At 40.4% G+C, this 20,537-nt stretch overlaps 1 protein-coding gene across 4 annotated transcripts; it reads right to left on the bottom strand.

Annotated features, from left to right (window-relative positions):
* Positions 1-795: 795 nt before the first annotated feature.
* asxl2 (ASXL transcriptional regulator 2) lies at positions 796-18,575 on the bottom strand. Of its 4 annotated transcripts, none has more exons than XM_061744417.1 (12): positions 18,419-18,575; positions 15,753-15,835; positions 15,100-15,208; positions 13,227-13,368; positions 10,374-10,492; positions 9,307-9,424; positions 8,372-8,434; positions 8,002-8,162; positions 7,594-7,690; positions 7,355-7,460; positions 5,207-5,930; positions 796-5,071 (listed from the first exon to the last, which is right to left on the bottom strand). In XM_061744417.1, exons 1-12 carry the CDS (start codon positions 18,473-18,475, stop codon positions 3,245-3,247), a joined length of 3,606 nt encoding a protein of 1,201 aa, XP_061600401.1. In that variant the 5' UTR covers positions 18,476-18,575; the 3' UTR covers positions 796-3,244. The 4 variants fall into 4 exon arrangements, with proteins under 4 accessions (XP_061600401.1, XP_061600402.1, XP_061600403.1 ...); XM_061744418.1 differs by having other exon boundaries at positions 15,563-15,835; positions 18,419-18,483; XM_061744419.1 differs by lacking the exon at positions 15,753-15,835 and having other exon boundaries at positions 18,419-18,552.
* Positions 18,576-20,537: the final 1,962 nt, after the last annotated feature.

Here is a 20,537-nt window from a genome sequence, read left to right as displayed (position 1 = left end):
ACCTACCCTCAAAAAAATACATTTCCCATAATGCAATTTATCTTCTTTCCTTTTCAAATTAAAAGCCTTCTCATTGTATTCGTTAAATGTAGAAAATTTGAACCCCTTTCAATAAAATATTGATGTTGTAAGCTTGTATCTACTTCTTTTTTTTTTACTTTAATGCCACAGAAGAAATCTAGAAACAGTATTCACAGGTACAATTTGATGAAAATACCACTGCCATACAGACCAAAAGCAACGTTATGAGCCATATATGTGCTCATATGTTCATACCATCCGGTTTTAGAGAGGCGTAGTCAGCATCTCAGCTCTGCCCAACCTCCTCTTTGATGGAATGTGCTTCTTTTAAAACTCATACAACTTTGAGCTAAGCACATTTGGAAGGGGAAATGCAGCCAGATGTGACATTAGATGGAAATTGAGATGATTCTATTCTGACTGGATCTGTGATATCACAGCACCCTGCAAATCTGAAACATATCTTTTATGCAGCTCTAAACAAAATGAAATGGGTGTGCTACGTCAGTGTTTGGATTGGTAATCACCCAAATATATACAATCACACACTAAAAAGGTGTCCGCTTTAATGTATGTTTTTTTATTTTTATTTATTAAGTACTTAGCTGGTGCCTCTACCCAAGGCTGTGTGAGATGCCTCTTAAAATTCATTTTTAATTCCACATCTGCCTGAAAAACCACAAAATGTTTTCAAAGAAAACAAATAATAGTCTCTGAAAAACTTTAACTTCAAATGCACATTTCTCTGTGAAATAAATGGCAGAAAAGACAATCTTATTTTATGTATATTTATTAATAATAGTCTGTAACTTTAAGATAAAATACATTTTGTTTACAAGTGCAGATTACTATATTACATTCACCAGATTTTTAATAGAGATGGAGACATTAAACAAATGAAACTTGTGCCAAATGTGAGATTTCTAAAAAAGAAACAAGAAAAAAAAGACGTGGTGATTGCCCCCACCCCCCCAGCAGATTCTATATTTGCCGCTCTTCTAAACGGACCCTAACGGGTAACTTCAGTAATAGTGGGGACTGCTGCCTGACTCATGGTTCAGTCCTCATTAATAAAGATCTCAGCTGCCTACAGGGGTTGCGATTGAGAGCTCATTAATTCCTTCCAGTGCAAATCCATCCCCAACTCTACACGAGTAAATACAGCAATCTAAGATCACATTCAGCCAAACAGGAACTACACAATCACAAGGGGTATATTTAAAATTTTCTTAACAAAATTCAAACACTGGTAAATCAGTTTTAGTGCCATCATTGTACTGAATATGCCAAAACCCTTCTTTTCTACCCCCACGCTCTTTAAATCCAGTTTTTGACAATTTAATCAAAAGACACATTGGGTAACGGACTGATTTAAAAGTTCAAAAACACTTTCCTGTTTGCATCAGTGACAAGAATGCTCAAAGGACACACAAACACAAACAAAAATCAATAGATTGATTGAAATGTTTGGGCCACAACTTTAGAAAATCCAGTGGAAACTTCAAATACAAAGTTGCCATGTTTAAACAAAATTAAAGGGAAAAAAAAAGACAGCCAATATAATATTATAGTAAATACCCTGTTGATTTGTCTTGGGGAAAAAAATAGCAAATAACTCTTATATTAAAATATATTAATTAAAATATATTACTTCGATTAACAAGTAAGACATTGAAAAGCAACTTCTGATTACTTTTGTTTTCTTTAAAGGTTACTTTGGCATGTTATTGAAAATGTCTGTAGTAAAACAGGCGTAATTTCCACATCCAAGAGATTTTAAAACGTACTTGACGCAAAAAAAAAAAAGAAAGAAAAATATTGAGGTAATGCTTCACTGGCATATTTTACTGTACTTTCCACCACATAAATAATACTCTTAATTCCCTTGGAAGAAGCTTTACCCTCACCTATTTACGACACTGGACCTCCACATAATTTTATAAAACTGCCGTGCAGAATCATCAAACATTTAGCGTTTGAGCATAATAAGCTTTGTCCCCCTCCCCAATTTTTTTTTTTCCAATATTAGTTTTCAATTAAAAGCAGATATGGTGAAACAAAACATCCTGCACACGGAAAAACGACAGTAATTCCTACATCTCGCTATATACAAAAACGTGAGCCAGTATTTACAGTGGAAAATGTCAAAAATCCTTATTTTTCTCCCCTTTCCTTGAGTGTTTTATTTACAGTTTCCCACTGCTGGTCTATCTATACAGGCATAACAAGAATAAGAAATTCAGTTTCAAGGGAGACGTTATCTACAAAACTTCTTTTTGGAGAGAAAATGCTGGTTGAAACAGTAGAAGGTGACTCATAACCTTTACCAGATAAGAAATAAGGATATATAAAGATTTTTCCTTCTCCAAAGTCTGAATTTAGGTGCTGTACATAGTTACATCCTTATATCCAGGTGGTTTTCAAGTGCTATGCCCTGTAACTGTTGGGGTGAGATTGTGCAATCCTCACACGATGAGGTTTATACACACACACATATATATATATATATATATGTATATATATATACATATACACATACACATATATATTTCATTATTTAAAAACTTTTTATATTTTCTTACTAAACTATATGTCCTTTAAGTCTTTAAATCTGAGTGTGTTTTGTAATAAATGTACAATTTTATAGAAAATAGCTACTACTAGTTGCACTTCCCTGACACACGTGCATAAATGCCAAATATTAGGAACTCTACAAATATGATTATCATTAGCACATTTTGATTTTGCTTTTAAACCAAAACTCATTCGACCCACTAAAGAAAAAAAACGAGGTTCAGTTTAAAAGCACAACAGTCATCAAGTCCTAAAAAAATATCAACATTCATTATCCCTCTTTTTTTTTTTTTTAAACTACAGACATACATATAAAAAAAATATACCATGCTAATCTAGCTGAGTGCAAACACTGCCAGATGTTGATTTCTGGCGGACTAAAAAACTGACTGAAAACGGATTGGCTTTTCTACTGCACTTTACAAACTTTACGTAACTCTTGGTGGAATAATAAAACCTTCCAGTGTAAATCTTTGCCTTTCAAACAGCAACCAGACGCTGGTTGTTCCGTACGAAGCATGATTAATGTGCTTGCACCTCCTTCCGTATTGATTTTAAATAATCTGCTGCTGCTCTGTGCCTACAACAAAATTAAAAAATTAAACTTAACTTTTTTTATTTTCCACCTCCAAATATCAATAGTTTCATATCATCGTACCACTAAACAGGAGACACACAGTTTTGAGGGGCCGATACAGTCGTCGTGACAGAAGGCTCCACAACCTTTGCACATGATCATGGCCTTGAGTCGGCAGTAGCATTTGGACTGGACGTCGTCCATGCTGGAGCCCTCGATGAAGGACTGCTCGGGCGAGGGCTCGCCCGGGCTGCCGTGGTCCAGCGAGTGTCCGGCAGGGATGGTGGTGACGGTCACGGAGAAGGACATGACGCTGCCGTGAATGCCCCCGCCGTCGGCGTCCGTGGAGGACGTGGAGGGGCTGGCGCCTGCAGTGTTGTGGTTCAGAGTTTGAGGTACAGGCATGTTGATTGTGCCACCGTAGCACGAAGCTACCACGGGTTCCTGATTATCAAGCGTTCTCTGGGATTGAAAGGCAGGCGGATGCTGGTGACAGGGGTCCACGTGGGGGAGATATGGCTCGGATTTTCCTTGATTACTATTGCGCAGTTCGAGGTGCATTCGGTGAGACTGGGGAAGGGGGCTGGTGTCTTTGGCTTTAGCACCGGTGCCGTTGTTGCCACCAGCTGCGTGCTCCTCGGTTCCAGGCTCGGCCTTTATGCTGGAAAGATTTGTTGGGTCATCAGACTTGGTTATTGAATATCCTTGCTGCTCCGTTTTTACGCCAGAAACGGGCAAGAAAACATTCGTGGCTGCTGCTTCTTCCTTAGGCGCTTCCTCTCCATCTGTGCTTTCCCTTTTTAAGCTGGACACAGACTTGTTTGGGAGGACTGACAGGTGCAGTCTCTTGCTCTCTGGCCCTCTACCGTACGTGGACACATTTAGCAGATAGTGTCCTGTCATGGCAGGCCTGGGAGTCCTCTTTCGAGTCAAAAAGCCAACAGACGTCCTGCATTGGTCCTGAATTTGCTCCGCGTGTGCAACATGTTGTACTTTGTACTGTGGGGGTTGAGAGCCCACACCTCCATAAGGCTGGCTTTGCTGGATTTTCCTCTGCATGAGGGCCTGTAGGATCTGCTCCTGCGTCTCCTTGTCAGGAAGCTCCCGATGATGTTTAGTTTGCTCTGAGATGACGCCGACTCGTCCTGCTGCATTGAACTGCTGTGACACCTGCTTATCAGTCCGATGCTGGACAGTGTATGACGGCCTGAGCTGGCTACAAGTTGGCAAGCTCGACATCTTCACTTCCACCTTGGATAGCGGTTTTGGGAGAATTTGCTCCAATGGAACCTCTTTTCCCTGCAGAAGCTGCGTCACCAGTGGGTTGTTTGCGGGGATGCAGGAACTGGTTCTGCTTATTGGCTTAGCAGCACCTGTTGGGATGTCCAGTTCCTTCACAGCGTGCATGGAGGAAGACTGTGTTGATGCACTTGGACTCCTCTGGATGACGCTCGATCCTGTACTGACATTATTAGCAGCAGGGCCTTTGTGTTTGTCCACAGTTTTGCTCGAGCAAGATATCTGCGCGTGGTTTGGGCTGAACTGATCAAACGAGTCCAGCGGGCGAGGAGAAGGTGTGCTGGACTGACTGCTGTTACTGCTGGTGGCTGGTATCCTGGCTGATGCCTGCGGCGACGTTGGACTGAGGGTGAGGCTGGGAGACGGCTGCCTCTGCTCGTTACTGCCCCCGCCTGGTCCTGGGCCCGGGACCGCTCCCTTTGAGGCTAATATGGCCGCTGCTGCTGCTCGCTGTGCCCGCGCAAGCTGAGCTTTGGCCTTGATGTCAGCCAGAGTGCGAGCGCCAGTACGGCCCGGGCTACTTAGCGGGGAAGGGAGGGGAGTCCTTGGCGAGACTTGGTTCGGTGACACAGGAACAGGAAGAATTCGTGACACTGGGATCTGACAAAAAAAACAAACATTTTGTTTAACATTTCTTCTTAAAATGCTGCAAATCCAAAATATGTACAGCTACTACCCTCTGAAAAGAACCAAGCTACAAACCTTAACTCTTTCAGTGCCCAAATGTATTCCTACCTTGAGTGGTGGAACCCTTTGACTAGTTGGAGAAGGTGTAGCAGGGCTGGATATGGACGACGCTGAAGGAGATGCAGAGGAGACTGAAGACACTGAAGAAACTGAGGAGAGACGGGATCTTTTTTCAGGGGTCAACTCCCCCTCGGTCTCGCTAAGAGACTTCCTTTTCAGAGGCTCTGAGGGTCCGCTGGGCTCAGACGTGACCTCCTCGCTCTCCTCAGACTTAACCGTAGACACCAGCTGGTCGTCTTTCGATTCTGAACCACCCTGTAGTGGAGGGTTTGTCTTCACAGGGGACTCAGGGAGTTCAATTTTCCTCTCCTCCGTTTCTTCTTTATGCTCCTCTACAGGAGGTGTGCATGCTGAGCCCTGTTCAGTCTGTTTCTCAACCTCTGGTCTTATCACTGCAGGCGTGGGCTCAGAATGTGCACTTGTGTTCAACTTACGATCCTCCGCCTGCTGTGAGCGCCGTGTCCTCATGGGCTCCATGGTGGAGACAGAGTCTTTTGGACCAGCCTGAGCCCTCGGAGAGTCCTGTGATATCTGTGTCGATTTCATGTCCTTTGCGGCGTCATCAATCTGACGTCTGTCCTTGGTGCACTTGGTGTTTTCAGGTTTTTGAGCGACAGGCGTTGTCTGACGAGGGAGGGACTGGGGACCGTCAGACTTCTGATGCAGATCAGCCTTCGTCAGCTCTTTGGATTCCTCATAGTTGAGCCCCGAACTGCACGGAGGGAAAGGAGAAGGACACAAGCAGTCAGCTTTTATCTCTTGAAAATATATTCTGACTTATAGAAGTGTACATACAAAGGATATATGAAGGAACACTTGAGATACAAAAACTGCTCACAGATTAGAGGAAAACGTAATATCCGTGTTTGCCAAAGTCGATGTCACAATTAGTGCCGTCAAGCGATAAAAGAAATTGAGCGATTAATTAATTAAGATTTGTAATTAATTAATCTAATTGATCTCTTTTTTAATCTCACCTAAAAATTATGAGAAGCCCTCAACTTGAGGTGTTTTCCTTAAAAATTCATTACATTATTATACATTCGGCAAATCAAAAGATTGATATATAACAACAAAAAAGTGGCTTCATAAAGTAATGTATGTATTTTTTAACAGACTTGAACAGATGAAGTCCTAGCCATTTACATCCACTTGGCAAGAACAGTCACCAGCCTCTGTCGCACACTGCGCACGCGCAGGCTAATCTCCTCTAGTTTAGTTTGGGAAGAGCGTTGCTGTGGCAACATCATTGCCGCTAACGTTGCTGTGACCGGGTGCTTTGCGTTTATGTGGCTAAACTTGAGCTGCTTCGGTGGTCAGCAAAGTCCTTTCCACAAAGACGTATCAATCTACCTTTATCAATGGTGCCGTCGGGGCGTTTTAGAAATGTAAATTCCCCATTCACTGGACTGACAACTTTCACATGCTCCTCCATTTTCACCTCTCTTCTCCACTACTCTCCCCCACCTGTCCAGCTACAATGAGAGTCTACCAGCGGAGCTAAACCCGCCCAAACACAGGGACAGCCAACAATGTCCACCTCAGTGTGTGATTGACCATTGTTTTCCACCCCACAAGAAGCCCACCGCACAAACACAGATTTCATAATAAGGCAACTCGCAAACAGAAAAAGTAAAGTTAGAGATTACAAAAATAGATTAAGCGATTAAAAAAATATAACGTGCTAAATATGCATGTAACTAATTAATTGCAATTAACGCGCTAATTTGACACCCCTAGTGACAATACAGACTGTGACCTTTTCTTTGTTGTTTTTGTGCCACAATTGTGCGTTATGATTGTGCATTAATAATGCACCTATTGTGTGATTCTTTCAGGTGCTGTACCTGACCCATAGCAGTGTTATTTGTTTCTGTAGCAACATCAGCTGCTTGGGATGAACACTGCAAAGCGATGCATTTGGCGAAAGCAAAGCCGGGTGTTTAGTTTAGGGCTTCGATTGTGAACATGTTCTCAACACTGTATTCAGAATCTCAAAGAAACATAAGATCTGGAGTTTTATGTGGATCAGAGATTTTGCCAACAACATTATGCAACATATGCTTTTCAAATGATCGAGAACTGAATCGGTGAATCTCAAACTACAGCAACGTCAATGTATATAAGAGAACCTACTTTTCCCCGTAATAACTTTCAAAGAAGGCTTCCTTCCAGTGCTCAATTTTCTTCTCTTTCTCAATCTCCTGACGCATTCTGAGCTGCAACTCAGGTGTGAATTCCCCTATAAAGGAGAAAGTTACATAATTTTAAACAACTGGGTGAAGAAAGCTCACTCACCTTGGTGAAATGGTTTCTCTTTTTTCTTATAAGTGAACTGAATGCTGTTATCATCGACTGAAAGCAATGAAACTAACCTTCAGATAGTCTCTCCTTCCAAGACTGTGCTGCCGACGTGAAGAACTCGTTGTTTAAGGCAGAGCTCGTGATCTTCAGAAGGCCGTCCAAGCAAGCCTGGGGAGAAGAGGCCCAACGCTGTGACTCATGTCCTGACAATCATCATCGCTGAATCACTACGGCATATTCCCCATTCGATGATTCTATCATCGAGACTTAATAAACACCAGCAAATGCATTCAAACATTTCTGCATCCCTTTTAAAATCCCCAATTTCTAACAGGAATTTAGTGTGCGTGGCAGATATTGCATGTTATCATAGAAAAAAAAAAAAAAAAAAAAAAAAAAAAAAAAATATATATATATATATATATATATATATATATAGACATCAAATACAGAGATTACATGCATAAATGTAAAGCCACCTGACGGTCCACATCAGGCAGGAGTTTGAGCAGCTTCTGCTGGCAATCGGCAGGCAGGACAGTGAAGGTGTGCTTGTTGATGATCGCTCTCAGATTGGTGTTGACCAAAATAGAGTCTGGAGTCTCCACATCTATTTTACACTTAGTGCGTTTTATCTGCCCTGAAACACACACACAAAAAAGGGCATTAAAGTGAGGCAGCCATAATCGCTCAAGTAGCAGTGGACCAGAAAGTTTCATATGTGACACATTTCTCATCTCCCTCCGGCTGTGTTATTAGCATGTTAAATAAACGGGTTTCATGTCCTGAAGGTTTAAAAAAAAAAGCAAAACAAAACCTCCAACAAAGTGTACTGTTTGTCACACCTACCTGCACTGAGGCGACTGGACCTCTGGGGAACCTTTCTGGGTACGACTGGGTGGCAACAGTCAGCTGGGACAGAAGAAGAGCAGAAATAAAAGCTGATTGATTCAGTTTACACCAAGTTAAACTTGAATGCAATGCTTTCAGTATGAAAATGCATAATCACATGGAAATAATCCAAGAACAGCATCACTGTTGTCCTCTACTAAAGTGTAGAAGAAAAAAAAAAAGACCAGCTTCATATAAAATTGTGTAGTTTTAAATACCATCACTTAAAAAAAAGCTCATCTGGTCCTGCCCAGGTGTGAAAATAAAGTCAACCACAGCTGAAACACAATAGATATTATAAACAGTCGCCGCAACTAAACAAAACTGCCGGAGCACAGTAATGAACTAAGTACACTTCATGATCAATAGTTCTACTTTCAGCAGCACTTTCACGCTGTTGTCAAGCAATTTTAGTCCGTTCTTCCTCGCTTGAGGTCTACAAGGATTTGTTTATACGCCGCTCTTATGGTCCGATCACAGCATTTTAATCATCACCTTGGTTCTTTTTTTTTTATTTCCTGCTGTTTTTAGGGTCACAGTCCCGTCCCATGACCCATAATCCCATGACTCAGACAAACAGCTTCACTCTTGGCTCAAGAATAGTTTGCTACACAGGTGAGGAGCTTATGGTTGAGTCAATGACTACAAGGTGCACATCCCCTGCAGCTGCTAAACAAGCCCAAATCTTCACACCTCCACCACCGTGCTTGATAAGTGGTACAAGGCTTCTGTGCTGCGTTTCATTTTCGCCAAACATAATGCTTTGCATTACAAACAAACTTCTGCCATCCAGCATGGTCGGTTGAAAGGACATTGTTCAACAGATATTATTCGGACCTAAAAAGAATACTTAATTTAACCTTTAATCTGGAAATGAAATAACCACAACGTACCAGTCTTTGTTGAAATATCCGTCATGTCTTTGATGGTCTTCAGAAGCAGTCTTGGGCTGGAGACGGTTGGCATTCCTCCTTGTCTGCGCTGGTTTCTCTGCTGCTGCTGCTTCAAGGCCTAGAAGCAAGAAAACAGTGAAGAAACAAATAGCATAAGTATAAGACAAGCAGAATGTGCATGATTGTAATTCTTTCTCCTTGAGACGGCTCCCTCAGGGCCACTTGCCTGGTTAAATAACAGCTCAGCAATGAAACATGGGTTGTATAACAGAAGCATAAATCACCTCCAAGTAAAGCTATCAAGAAGTCTGACGATCTTAAAAACACAATTTCTACAGATTACAGAACCAATGCAAAAGACTACCTATCTATTACTTTGGTTTCAAATTATGGACATATATTGAAAACGAAGGAGAGAAAATAAATCTCTGCAGCAATAGTATTTAAGCCAATCACGATCTTTGTCTTTTATTACCTATGGCCATTAAATGAACAAAAACTGGTCTTAAAGTGGTGAAAATTCCACACCAGCACAGATGGACTGAATTAACGTCTGCACGATCAAGTGAAATCTAATTAAATGGAACACAAAAGGCACAAAGCATCCCATAGGAGCGCGCTGAACGGTTGGATTATGTGAACATTAATAAGCAGCCATAAGCATTTTTCCCTGACGTCTTTTTTTGTTATTAATAATCAGAACAAGATGTGGGGGGAATGAAAGAACCATATCTCGTCTTACCCAACCGCTAGAATGAGACACGCAGACATTGACGGAAAGTCTGTCGGTATGAAAGTTAAAATACATTTAACAAAGGAAGTTAGTGGAAGTAAATGTGGCATAAAACCTAAATTCGAGAAGAACTACACGAAAGCTTCAATAAACTAAACAAAGATCTATTTGTGTGTTGCAGACTGAGGTGGTAGGGATTCATAAAGGATTATGCGAGTATGAGGGCATGGCAGGAACTCATCTTACATCTGTGATGAATACAAACAGTGACACACATTTTAGACTTCAAGCTAAAAAAAAACAAAACAGGAAATGTGAAACTTTTTAACGGTACCTGTTTCAAAGCTTTCTTGCTGTGCTTCTGCGAGGGAGAGATGAGTTTACTGGGGGGGACAGGAGGCGACGAGCATCGCGGCTGAGGAGACGAGGGTTGCGACTGCAGCTTGGAAGGAACTGTGGAACACAAAACACCAGTTACAAAATACACTTCCTGAAGGCACTGTGCAAACCTTTTGTCACATTTTGCTATTCTTCGCACTAAACTGAAACCTGTACTTTGCACAAAGAAGCAGATAGCATTACTGAACAAACAACATCATATTACTAAATGGCCTGAACATCTCAATGGGGATTTTCAGAACAAGCATCTCTTTATGTCTGCTGTCTACTTCTGATCAAACAGCTTTTCTACATATCGCAGGAGTTCAACACATTTTCTTTGCAACACAACACCTAATTTGCATTTGACTTATTGATTAGCTGTAAAAAAAAACAACACCCTCCCACTCAGCTGCAAAACCAAGGTTATTTCCTTGGCAGCTTCTGACTTGTGCAAAATGAGGAAGTGGTCACGGGTCACACTGAGAAAATTCAGTTTCCTGTTTCAACAGTCATAAAATATTAATGTGGCTTAAAGGAAAGAAAATAATTGCCACTTGACAAAAAGCTTGCTCTATAGCTTTGCTCTGCAATCAGGCACAATTCGCTGTACAATGCACATTAAAACTGTTATTTAAGTCAACAGAAAAAGACAGTCAGAGCTGCTGCAAAGTGACTATTTCCATGCAAGCTGCTGAGGATGACCTGAAGGTTTTATGAGCATTTCATGTTTAATCGAACCCACCTTTAGCTATCATCTTGTTGGGTGCTCAGTTCATTCCAGAACATGAATTAGTGAAGTTTAAATCTGTGTTTCTGGTAGAGCTGGCCTCCCTGATCTTGCTCTGTCTCCTGTTACTATAGTTGGTTTCCTGTGTTTCTGCAACGGCACTTTGCAACAGCTGAGATGGGCGTCAACTCTCATCAACATAACAGAGCAAGGTATCCAATCAGCTAAATTCCGTACACAAAAGACCTGCGCACCATTGTTCGACCCCGTCTTGAGAATAATGTGGTTCTTTATCCTCTTTATAGTCTCCCTGAATGATTATTGAACAGCACTGGCATCACTGCACGAAGACAGAAGCTCTTATTTTTGAATAAACACAGCTTGCAATTAAAGGTGCTCCTGGAGGTAGTTAGGCATATTTCAATCTATAATTTGCAGTAATCACTTCCATTTAAAAAGAAATGGGCTGTTAGAAGGGAAAAAGAAACCAGTCCTGCTGTGTAACAAACATTTGAAGACACAAACCTTTCAACTCTCTTTGAGAATGTATTTAATGATATGTAGTGAAGTAGGGACTTTCAATAAAGAGTTTAACCAAATAGTAAGGAGTGCCAACTTTCATTAGGGGCCAAAACAACCTGAATTGAATACGTTTACAGCAAAAATTGTGCACTTCTGTTGAGAGTTCATTACCTCTGCTTCTAAACGTTGCCTATTTTGTCCTAAATATCTGATTACGGAACTATTTCTTTAGAGGAGGAATGTTAGTCAACTTTAAAGAGACTTATGGTGGCTGTCCAAATCACTTGCATCACACACATCCCTTTTATTTTCTATGGAAAGTGAGGGCATGTGTGTTTTTGGTGGTGCAAGGGATCTTGGGAAGGGAGGGTGTCCAGGTAGTGCATTATGCAAATGAGAGCATCCAATTAAAGTTGATATCACTCTCTGCGCCTTTGCGTTTGGGTAAGTTCAGGTCCGCTGCTCTAGTGGTTGCATCGGAGTGGGAATAGTCGTAAAACACTGTGGAAGAAAAGTAATTGTTGCTGTAGCATGTTTCCTCTCTGTTTTATCAATTAAATATTTGACTATCATGGGTCACGTATTTCAGTTATTTTACTTTAGCCAACTAGTTGAATATAATTTTTGTATTACATTAAAATAGCAAAGTACACATCTCCATGTACCAGAATAGGGCGACCAATGTGACTGCACCCAAAGTCGCTCGTGTACCACCAACATGCAGTCTTACGCTAAATTCACACAGCATCTTCCTCCGTCTCCATAGACTTTGAATAGAGAGGTGTCATTCTTTGCCGACATTAATTATGGGGTATGTATGAAGTTGGGGATTTTCAACTTTTCTCAATTCAATGCACCTGTCAGCAAATTAAGCTGCAGCCAGAGCCTAAAGGAGGACCTCGTACACGGAGGCCGGTCAAAAGCTAAAGCAGGGCGTTTTCAACACACGTCGAAGGAAAAACTCATCATCGCCGTCTTCAACTTTGAAATTCACCTCTGCCTGCACATCTGAGAAACAGATGACACCCAAGAACGAGGATTGGCAGATCACCTACGGAAAGCATAGATACCCAGGCCATGACGACGGCGACGACCGGAAGCATCAGACACACCCTCTGTCGTGCGTTGCCCCAACACTGCTTTATGAATCCTGGTTTAGAACCAGAGTGCAGTGACTGGAAGAAGATGCCTGTACAAACAACACTTGAGGCTGAAATTACTTTGCATTGTATTTAGGGATCCTCGCCACACTATTGCTTTTGAGTCTTGTCAGAGACTTAAAATGGCAGTTTATTTTGACATGGGTTAACCACTCCAAGTGCTAACATTAAATGCCATAATGCTGCAAACATTTTCTGTTCATGTTGTTTTGATCCCTAACATAAGTTTATATTCCTCACCACCTAATAATAGACGTAGGGTTGATTTAACTTCTGAATGTTACTTTAATGGCACTGGGATGGGCTCCAGAAAACCCCTGTGACCCTTTGTAGAATTAAATGGATATAATGGATAGATGGATGTTACTTTAATAACCCTGGAAGCAGCTTTTGTTACCTCTTCGCATCCACCGTCCTCTCCTGCCTTCTGGAGAAACGGCGCCACTGTTGTTTTCAGAGCTTCGGGAATCTGACAGATTATCGCTGCTATCATCAGAGCCCTCCTCCGACAGCTCCTTCCCCACGTCAGAGATGTCTTTCTATGTGGAATATTGAGCATGTATTACTCCGATGCGGTAAACAGAGAAGAGGAAAAGACAGAGAAAGAGGAAAAAAAAACCTCTAACATATATGATAACAGCACACTTATAAAATTGACTTTAGGTTGTCATATAAAAGTCAGTCCGTGCATTTTTTACATGTATAATTCTGAGTTTACTGCAAATTTTCTGCTAAAAATTGTCAAAAACATTAAGTTTAAGTGACTGCAGATGGCAGTATTTCTTACTTTTACTATACTGCTGCCTCACCCTTACGTGATTTCAAGTTATAGTCCCTAATATGGCGAGTAACAAAAATTCACATTTACCCTCATATGTGAGCGCAAAGGACAGAGCAAAGCAGTATCCCTCTGTTCTGCATGAGTTGACGGAAATTGTTTTGCACACCTCCCAATAAGGTACTTGATCACTGCAGGAAGTCTATAATTGACTACCATTTACAAGGAATCAAACATCAAAATGCCGAGCAACACTCTAAGAACGGACAACAGAAGCAAATGACACGCTTACTGATTTACAAGTAAGAATGACCATGGCAGGAGCTCAACGAAACCAAGTAAGACATATATTTAAACTTTATATTGGCTAATCATTACCTCTAACTGTATGTTGTTATGCTAAGATTTGTTTGTGTTATTTAAAAATCTATCATGCCTTTACACACCTGTGAAGATTGGTTCTGAATTTGCCCTGCACTCAACACCCCCCCCTCTCAAAAACTGACTGTCCTCTGGAGAGGCAGTTTCTGTGTGAAAAGCTCCTGAGTGGCGGCAGCTTGCCCAAATCTCACCAGCTTCCATAGAAATACCTCAGAGATCTTTACTTCAAGGAAAAACAACAGCTAAAGGAAAAAAGGGTTTCAGTCATTTCCCTGGCACTGTGTCCTAAAGAGTCAAGCTGTTAATGACATGGTGTCGGTGTCTCCTGATATTGAGCCTCTTTCAAGAATATAAATCCGTCTGCTTGTTATGTTTTTTTTTTCCATCTTTTTTTCTGTATGTAGATTTTGGAAGGGGTTTTTATGGAGAAAAAAAATATTGCAAATTCCTTACAAATCAGATCAAAGTAGCACCACAAAAATCAGGGATTTTGATTGCAAAGAATCACCAAATAAATTGCAGAAAATCCTGGTGGACTGAAATGTACATTATACTGTCTGCAAAGGAATTTTGAAGCTGGAACTTAAAATTTAGTTGAAACAAAAACATCGAGCATCAGCAAATCTGTAAAATGAGCACAACATCCCTCAGAACAAATGCAATGGAAAACGACTCTCTATGTGCAAAAGCCGACCCTGGACCTAGAATCTTGTTTGGGATCGACTTCATTCAACTTTCCACCATCAAAATCAATGGAAATTACACTTCAGGTCAAAAGTGAGTCTTTTTAGAGTCATGTGTTTGATGTACAGTACAAATACTGTATTTTTGATTGCATGGTTAAATCAGTAAGGATGCATCCAGAATTACCCAGTAATATATGTTTTAGCCTTCAAATGTGTTGGTTGCAGTGTTTTGGTTGGTTACAATAATCAACGCCCCCCGCCCATGACGTAGCGGTTCTTGCATCTGGCATTTTTTTGGTGCTTTTCTCGCCGCCAGTGGCCGAGAGGCAATAATCCGTTGCCAAATCTGGCACTAGCAGCAAACTAGGCTGAAGGCTGTCACAGAATAACTGTTATTCTCTGATGGGTATTTGAGTCCAACTAACCTTTAATGTGTAGACTCCCATCCTGCCTGGTACTTTGTAGAAGATCCCTTCCTCGCCACGTGAGTTTGTGTGCAGCATTGCATTCAGACATGCCAGCGGTGAGGTTCCACTAGTTGGTCGGAGAGAAACACAAGTTACAAATCTGCTCTCTGATACACAAGACAGATGGGGAGGGAAAGAAGAGACGGGAAGGGTAAAGCCTGCTCTGATAACTGAGGAGGAACTGCTGTCATGCATCTGGTCTAGCCAGAGTTCAGGTGCGATTCACGTCAGAATATCTAGATTGAAGTTTCCACTGTGTTTTATAAGAAAACAGACAAACTATAAATCTATAAAATCTAACACTGCGTTTCTATGCAAATAAACTTAGGACATGTTATTGTTAATAACATGCAAAAAAGGTAAATCAAAAATGGCAATGCGGTGAGGTTAAGATAAGGTGCTGCACTAGCTTTTTTCTTACCTTCTGGATGAGAAAAGTGACAATGAAACAAAAAGAAATGAAACAGTTATCAACTGAGTAAAATCACTGCAAATATAATCAATGAAAATAGTTGATGCAAGAAGTCAAGAAATGAGGGAGACTGCCTCGCTTGTGAAAGCGCCTAATATCTGAGGGGTATTTGAACTTGTGACGCCAGAGGCATGTTTACCTTATTTCCTTAAGCCTTTCTCTTTGGATCACCTGCAATATCTCTTTATGGCTCATAGGTGTATTTGGGTACTTTTCCAAAACCTGCAAAAATCATGCAAGGATTATTTGAAAAGTAATAAATAAAACCCTTAAACATATGATGATCAACTCATTACAAATCAAAGCAGAATGCTTTTACCTTTAGTGCAAGATGCAACACCTCTGTTCCAACATCCATGTCTTATAAACGGTCAGTGAATCCTGAATATTTAACCAGTGGCTTTTATTTTATCTTTCTGGTATATTAATAAATGCAGAAAATCCAGTTGTAAGACTTTTTATGGAATCCTTATATCATAAAAAAAGAAATCATGAGATTTCAAGGTTACTTCAGCCACACCATGAGAAAACTACTAGGATTTATACCTCATACCACGGGTACGTTTTCCACTTCATCTTAGTCTTTATCAAATTATATATACCATTATATAATAAACCTTCAGTCGATTGTGTGAAAGTAAAGAGTCAAACATTGTGTTAGGGACTAAAAAGACATTGAATCTGTGTTTGCAGCAAGAACAGTGTGGTTTGGCTCCCTACAGACTAAAAAGGGTCATTTATATCTACAAAAAGTGTATAAAAAGAATTCTGCAGGCACGACAATCTAGTTCCTGCCACCTTGACATATATCTACAAAGATATATGTAAAAAAAATATGACGTATTGACCGGAGGCGCCATGAACACCTTTTTTGACTATAGTTTGCATCAAAGCAACCAGCAACCTGTATGGACATAACAAGACAGCTGCGACAAGATGGAGATGCCTGTCCAATGCCTGTTTTTCTCTCCAATTTTTGTTAGCATACAAAGTGAAAATTACCCTAGTTTGTTTTCTGTACAATTACCTCAGAATGACATGTTTGAGTCTTGTCATAAACTTAAAATAGCATTTTATTTTGACATGGCTTGACTCCCCTCCTGATTAATTTCGTTCTGGTCCCTGACAGTAGTTCACCCTCCTTACTGCCTAGTCCTAAACTTAAGGCTGAACACCAGTCTGCAAGGTCTGCACAACTCAGTTGATGATGCATTAAAACAGTGATGCCCAGTTCCAGTCTTGAGGGGCTACTGCCGCATGTAATTTACACTTCCACTGCTTCAACACACCTGATTCAAATTAATGAGCCATTAAAGATTTCTGCAGAGATTCAGGAAAAAGCTGACACAATTGAATTGGGTGTGCTAAAACGTGAAAACATGTAAAACATGCAGGATAGTAAGTTCTGGGGACTAAAAGTGGGCACCAGTGGTCTAAAACATCAATCAGGCAGCTGCAGCTGATCCAGAACCTGCCGCCAGAGTCCTTACAAACACCAGGAAACTGGACCACATTACACCGGTCATGAAATCACTACACTGGCTTCCAGTGAGTCAAAGTACAGAGTTTAAAATCTTACTGCTGGTCTACAAAGCACTGAACGGTCTTGGACCAAAATACATGCTTGATCTGTTAGTTCCTATGAAGCTCCCAGACCCCTGAGGTTCATCTGGATCTGGTTTGTTGTTGTTCCCAAGAACCAGAACCAAGCAAGGTGAGGCAGCGTTCAGTTATTCTGCTCCTCACTGGTGGAACAAACTTCCTGTAGACCTGAGGTCTGCTCCAACTGTCAGCTCCTTTAAATCAGGGTTAAAAACATTACTGTTTACTGAAGCTAATCTTAAATTAAATACTTACCTGCTGGACTCTACTGCCCTTATTTTTAACCGCTTGTGCTTTTTATTATTTTACTTCTTTTCTTATCATCTTATTCATAATTGTATTCAATCTTATTTGTTATTTACTGTCTAATTATGTCTTGCCGCTTTTAATGTCAATGTAAAGCACTTTGAATTACCTTGTGTTGAATTGTGCTATATAAATAAACTTGCCTTGCCTAAAACATGCAGGATAGTAGGTTCTGGGAAACACTAGTTTAAATTATAAACACCTTGTAAGTGCTTATAGTGTACAGTGATATGTGTTTATAAATGTACAGTGTGCACAGTATCTAATTTATAAAAGAAAAAAAGTCAAATTAAAATATTTAGCTTTAAATAACTGCAATTTAACATAACTTTAAGGATGTTTACAGAATATTACTACAAAGTTGCTGTTAAGCAGCTCAATTGTGTTATTAAATTGACAGCTCGGGGGATGCATGCTTCAGTGACTTGCTCACGAGTGGATGTGATAAAAGTGTAACATTTATGTTCCCTGAGTTGACAGATATTTGACACTTCTCAGCCCGCTAGTGCAGCTAGCTGCCACAGGAACGCCCATCGAGCACAAACAGCTCAAGTTGGCTCGGTGGATCAAACCTGACACCCACAACGGAACTAAAATAAAAGAAGAGAAACTGCTTCATCGTTAAAAAAAATGAGTGTTTCACTGTTTCCCGCTAAAAACTGACGCCAAACAAACTTGTTGTCCGCCGTGGCCGCAGCTAGCCCGCTAATGCTAGCGCCACGCTGCGTGGGCTTAAAGGCTGATTTATGGTTCCGCGTTACACCGACGCGTAAGCTACGGCGTATGGCGCGCGTCGCCGCGTACCCTACGCCGTAGGCTACGCGTCGGTGTAACGCGGAACCATAAACCAGGCTTCACTGCTGAAATCTCACAGCGGCAGAACCGCGCACGGCATACCGTCTTGGCGGCTTCCGCCCAGGTCCTCCCCTTCTTTCTCTTCTGCCTCTCCCGCATGGTGCACCGTCCTGACGCGGGGCGGCTTTTTAATGAGTGTGTGTGGTTGGAAACGCTGCTTCAGTCACCGTGCAGGGTCCGCTCCGTCCGCCATGTTGGACCTTACTGTACGGAGTCACGTGACCCGCGGAGACGTCATTACTGTATGAAGCTGAGACGGCGGAGAAGGTGTTTCACACATGGATCTATAATATTAACACCACACGCAGTACTCGAGTTGAGGGGGGGTGAGGGGGGATGGCATCCCCCCCTGAAATAAAAACGGTAAAAATCATCCCCCCTGTAAAACTGCCATCCCCCCTTTCCATCCCTTATGTCATTTCATCAATGAATGTGGTTTTACTGCTATTTCAACATTTAGAGTTATCACCAGAAAAATAACTTATTTGACAATTTTCACCTGTTTCAAGTACATTTTCACTTGAAATAAGTAGGAAAATCTGCCAGTGGGACAAGATTTATCTTCTTATTACAAGCAAAAAAATCAGGTGAAAATTGTTATTTTTTCCAGTGATGAGTCTTGTTTTAAGTGTAATGAGATTTTTTTTTGTACTAAAATGAGACATTTTAACTAGAAATTGGACAAATATTCTTGTTAAGATTTTGGGTTTTTGCAGTGATCCATTTTACTTATCCTGTGAATGACAGAGGCATATTGATAAGTTCAGAAAACTGTTTTTTATTGTTGTGTTTTGATGTATTTGATGTAAGTCCAGTGGATATTTAAAGCTTACAGAAGGCTGCATTTAACTGCTGCTATGTCATTCCTGCAGTATTTCTGCAGGTGTTTTGGTCAGTGCTATTATTTGTAATATATTATATTATTTGTAATCAGCACAAATTATCTGTCCCCATGTGATAAAATCCACCATCCCCCTTGATGTTTTTTTTACAACTTGAGTACTGACCATACCTGTCAAGTTTGGGATTTAAAAACAAGGGGAATGTTTACTAGAAACATCGGTGCAGATCCCGGGGGGGGGGGGGGGACATTAATTGTCCCCCCCAATAAAAATACCCTAAATTATTCAAAATTGAACAAATGTATTTTCAGGTTGAATATGTAGAGTATTTATTAAAAATATATTTCTAAAAAAATAATGGATCCACGGTGCGTTTTGAAGTGTACAGAATGACAGAATCCATTGACATGGAAAGCTCATATATCATATGTCATATGTTAAAAAAAAGATTTCTAAGATTATTTTTGTTCTGAACAAAGCAAAATATGTATTAGATTATAAGGCTTTGCGAATTTTATATTGTTCACTTATTTTACCTTATTTCAATTACTGTGTGAAAGTCTGGGGCAACACATCAATGTACATCCATTGTTTATCCAGCAGAAAAGAGCGGTGAGGATCATTCATAAAGCAAATTACAGAGAACACACCAACAGATTATTTATTAATTCAGGACTTATTAAATTTAAAGAAATAGTTGAGTTACAGACGTTATTAGTTATGCATAGGGCAAAAAGAAAATTATTACCAAGTAATCTACAGCAGTTGTTTGTTTTTTCAAATCCAGAAGATATAGAACATAGAAAGAAATATGATTTCAAACATCAGCATGCAAGGACCACTCTTAAGCAGATGTGTATATCGGTTGTGGGAGTAAAACTGTGGAACTCTCTACAAAATGATTTAAAGGAATGCACAAATTCACTTAGGTTCAAAAAAATGTATAAAGATAAAATATTTAAGTTATATGATCATGAATAGACTGGGAATTAAGCAGTATTATTAATATCTGTGGTTGGTTCTATTTAAGTGTATATGTTTGTAAATATTGGTTACATTGACTGTTCTTTTTGTTTTGGTATTTAATAAGGGGCAGGTAACATAAGACTTGTCTTCATCCTGCTCCTTTTCGGTCATGGGTGTGTAGATTGACCACCATGCACGAAACAAAAAAAATAAATAAATAAAGTATAGCTACTCCATAAATTTTTTTTTTGTCTAAAAATTTGACGGGCTCGACAATTACTTTTTGTCAACGTTCTGTTTACATTCGTACCTGCCCGTACTTGTACTTCTTTAGGGCTCCATATTTCATCCAT

Source organism: Cololabis saira, chromosome 16 (genome assembly GCF_033807715.1).
Source record: "Cololabis saira isolate AMF1-May2022 chromosome 16, fColSai1.1, whole genome shotgun sequence".
Lineage (NCBI taxonomy): Eukaryota > Metazoa > Chordata > Actinopteri > Beloniformes > Belonidae > Cololabis > Cololabis saira.
This window is presented reverse-complemented; position numbering and strand designations above follow the sequence as displayed.

Excerpts from the sequence above, each read along its gene's own strand:
- asxl2 (XM_061744417.1), bottom strand. The coding sequence starts at position 18,475 with ATGCGGGAGAGGCAGAAGAGAAAGAAGGGGAGGACCTGGGCGGAAGCC. Across the intron at positions 13,369-15,099 it reads TGGGAGTCTACACATTAAAG|AAAGACATCTCTGACGTGGG; the intron begins GTTAGTTGGACT and ends TATTCCACATAG. Across the intron at positions 7,461-7,593 it reads GAAGGAGAGACTATCTGAAG|GGGAATTCACACCTGAGTTG; the intron begins GTTAGTTTCATT and ends TCTCCTTTATAG.